The following is a 2,635-nucleotide window of genomic DNA, read 5'->3' on the forward strand; positions in this document are numbered from 1 at the left end:
TAATTTAGCCTTCAATACGAGGAGGCCTGCTATCTAGCGATAAGCCAGCCAATAGCATGGACCGTTAACGCATCTGAGTCGCTTGGAGAGGCCGAAACGGAGTTTCAGTCTGATGGTTCGCAGGGGTAGAGTCTCTCCGTTGCAGCGAGAAGATGGTGTGCAAGTTTCAATTCCAGCTGGAGGCTCTACACACGGGTTTCGTGTATCACGAGGGATTCGGAAATTCCAGTGCGGCACAGTCGACAAATCATACTATCAGCTGCATTCAAGCTAACTCGAGCGGGCAAAGTGTCTCGAGCAAGCCTGATAGGCACACCCCACCGCTCGCTTGCAAACCAGCTAATCCCGCGGGATGTGCTTACTCCAGATATAACAACCTGCCACGCCGGTGGAATCTCGACCCGACCGTCGTCTCGATAGACCGTTTATGACGCCTTGATATCACCGACAACACAACCGATATGTCTCGAAACTCATTCATATCACCGACGATACGACCGATGCGAGTCGAAGCATGTTCTTGGTGCAAATCAACTCCCGCGGGAGATTCAGCCATGACTTTAAACAATCTTATATATTGGCTTCCAGAGCCAGCGTTCCAAGGAAATCAGAAGCCCAGCAAGACAGCAGAGCATCATAATAGCATTCAACTATTATACAGTCTAATCTTGTACATTTATTAGTTTTTTGAGGACTTTCATATATCCACCACCAGAGCCCTTCGTCGAAATGGCTGGTTTAGTGAGCTCCATTGTCCAAGCATTTCCTCCGAAACCAAAATTTACAGACCAAAATGTCCCGGATTTGCATGGCAAGGTAAGTCTGTTTGCTATCCAGTCGATTTCTTCTTGTCATTGAACCATTGCGTTATCGACAACAGATATTAACGTATACATATCAGGTCTGCATCGTAACTGGCGCAAATAGTGGTGTTGGCAAGGAGGTCACTCAGATTCTTTACGCCAAGAATGCCAAGGTTTATCTTGCAGCACGATCAGAGGAGAAGACTTTGGAGGCTATTGAGAGCATCAAGGCGACAGTTCCTAATTCATCTGGAGAGTTGATCTACCTCCGCCTCGATCTTGCCGATCTCACGACCATCAAAGCCTCTGCCCAGGAGTTTCTTGAGAAGGAGACGAAGCTCCATGTCCTTTTCAATAACGCCGGTGTTGGTTACCCAAAACAAGGTTCCAAAACGAAACAAGGCTATGAGCTCCAGCTCGGAGTGAACTGTGTTGGTCCGTTTTTGTTTACCCGACTCTTGACGCCGGTTCTCATCACTACCGCTAAGACCTTTCAATCAAATTCTGTTCGTGTTGTGTGGGCTTCATCATCGGCCGCCGAAGGCACTAGCCCCAGCAACTTCATGGACAATCTGGACTATCACAAGGATCAATCATCTTTCAATAAATACTGTACCAGCAAGATTGGTAATTATTTCCACTCTACCGAGTTTGCGGCTCGCCACAAAGCCGACGGCATCATCTCCGTCTCGTTGAACCCGGGAAACCTTGACTCGGACTTTTGGCGCACGCAGGGAAGAATTGTGACCTGGATCCTCCGCCACACCGTTCTATACGCACCAATTTTTGGAGCATATACAAATTTATTTGCCGCCTTCTCACCTGATGTGACAATAGAGAAGACAGGAAGTTTCAGTGAGCATTGAACTGACCTTATCCTTGAACTTTTCCAAGCTAATGTTGACGCAGTTGCACCGTGGGGTAGATTTTGGACACTGACCAAGGTTCTGGTTAATGCTTCCAAGACCACGGCCGAGGGTGGTACGGAACTCGCACGACAGTTTTGGGATTGGACCGAGGCACAAGTCAATCCTTACCTCTGATATAGTTCTCAAGATACATACCTGAGACAGTTCCGAATTTTCATAGGTCAAACTTTCGGGCTGTTTCGTTGATTGTTGATTTTTTATTTACCAAGTGCCTGGAGGAGAGCGTTTCCTGACTAGAGAATTTCCCTGTACATCATACCTCCGTATTCTTGGCTTTTATACTTTTGGAGGAGTCATTAGGGCTGTCTTTTTGTAATATCTGTTCACATTCTTTAAATAGATTTATAGCTGAAAACCGTTGTCGAAAATATTTTGTTGTTTTGGCTAAACTAACATCGTTACACAGGCGGAGGGATAGATAGCGTGTTTTACCAAGTCACCAAATATACGTTGCCACGACCTTAGCTGATCATGGTGTAGAATATTGATAAATTCACTTTCATTCTTAGTCGCTTCATTACCTGTCTAGAAGTAAACACTGTCTTTTGGCTGCTGTACGGCTTGATGATCTAGCTGGGTTGTTGAGCCACGTCGGCTGTCTTCTTCGTCTCTGGAACCTCGGCCGCAACTTTCGTTTCCGATATCTCACTTCCTTCAATTGCTTCAACACTTTGTACCATGTTGGTATCCTTGAGCCAGTACTTGATGATTGGAAGAACGAATATAGGGCCTGCGGACACAAACTTTAAGAAAATTAGATAAGAGGTTAAACCTTGATAAAAGGGTACGTGACTTACCGCCCACGAAGTGCCGTACATAAATTCCTTAGAGTAACCTTGGAGATCCAGGGAGTAGGCACAAATCTGGCAAGCTGCGTTCAGGAGGCGATACATAGCGGCATAG

At 46.1% G+C, this 2,635-nt stretch overlaps 1 protein-coding gene across 1 annotated transcript; it reads left to right on the top strand.

Annotated features, from left to right (window-relative positions):
* Positions 1-793: 793 nt before the first annotated feature.
* Positions 794-1,846, top strand: UCRPA7_6646 (putative short-chain dehydrogenase protein; the record flags this gene model as incomplete). Its single annotated transcript, XM_007919183.1, has 3 exons — positions 794-816; positions 928-1,238; positions 1,713-1,846. The coding sequence occupies 3 exons, from the start codon at positions 794-796 to the stop codon at positions 1,844-1,846; spliced, it is 468 nt and encodes a 155-aa protein (XP_007917374.1).
* Between the last annotated feature and the right edge of the window lie 789 nt (positions 1,847-2,635).

Source organism: Phaeoacremonium minimum (genome assembly GCF_000392275.1).
Source record: "Phaeoacremonium minimum UCRPA7 unplaced genomic scaffold PA7_03_scaffold_480, whole genome shotgun sequence".
NCBI lineage: Eukaryota > Fungi > Ascomycota > Sordariomycetes > Togniniales > Togniniaceae > Phaeoacremonium > Phaeoacremonium minimum.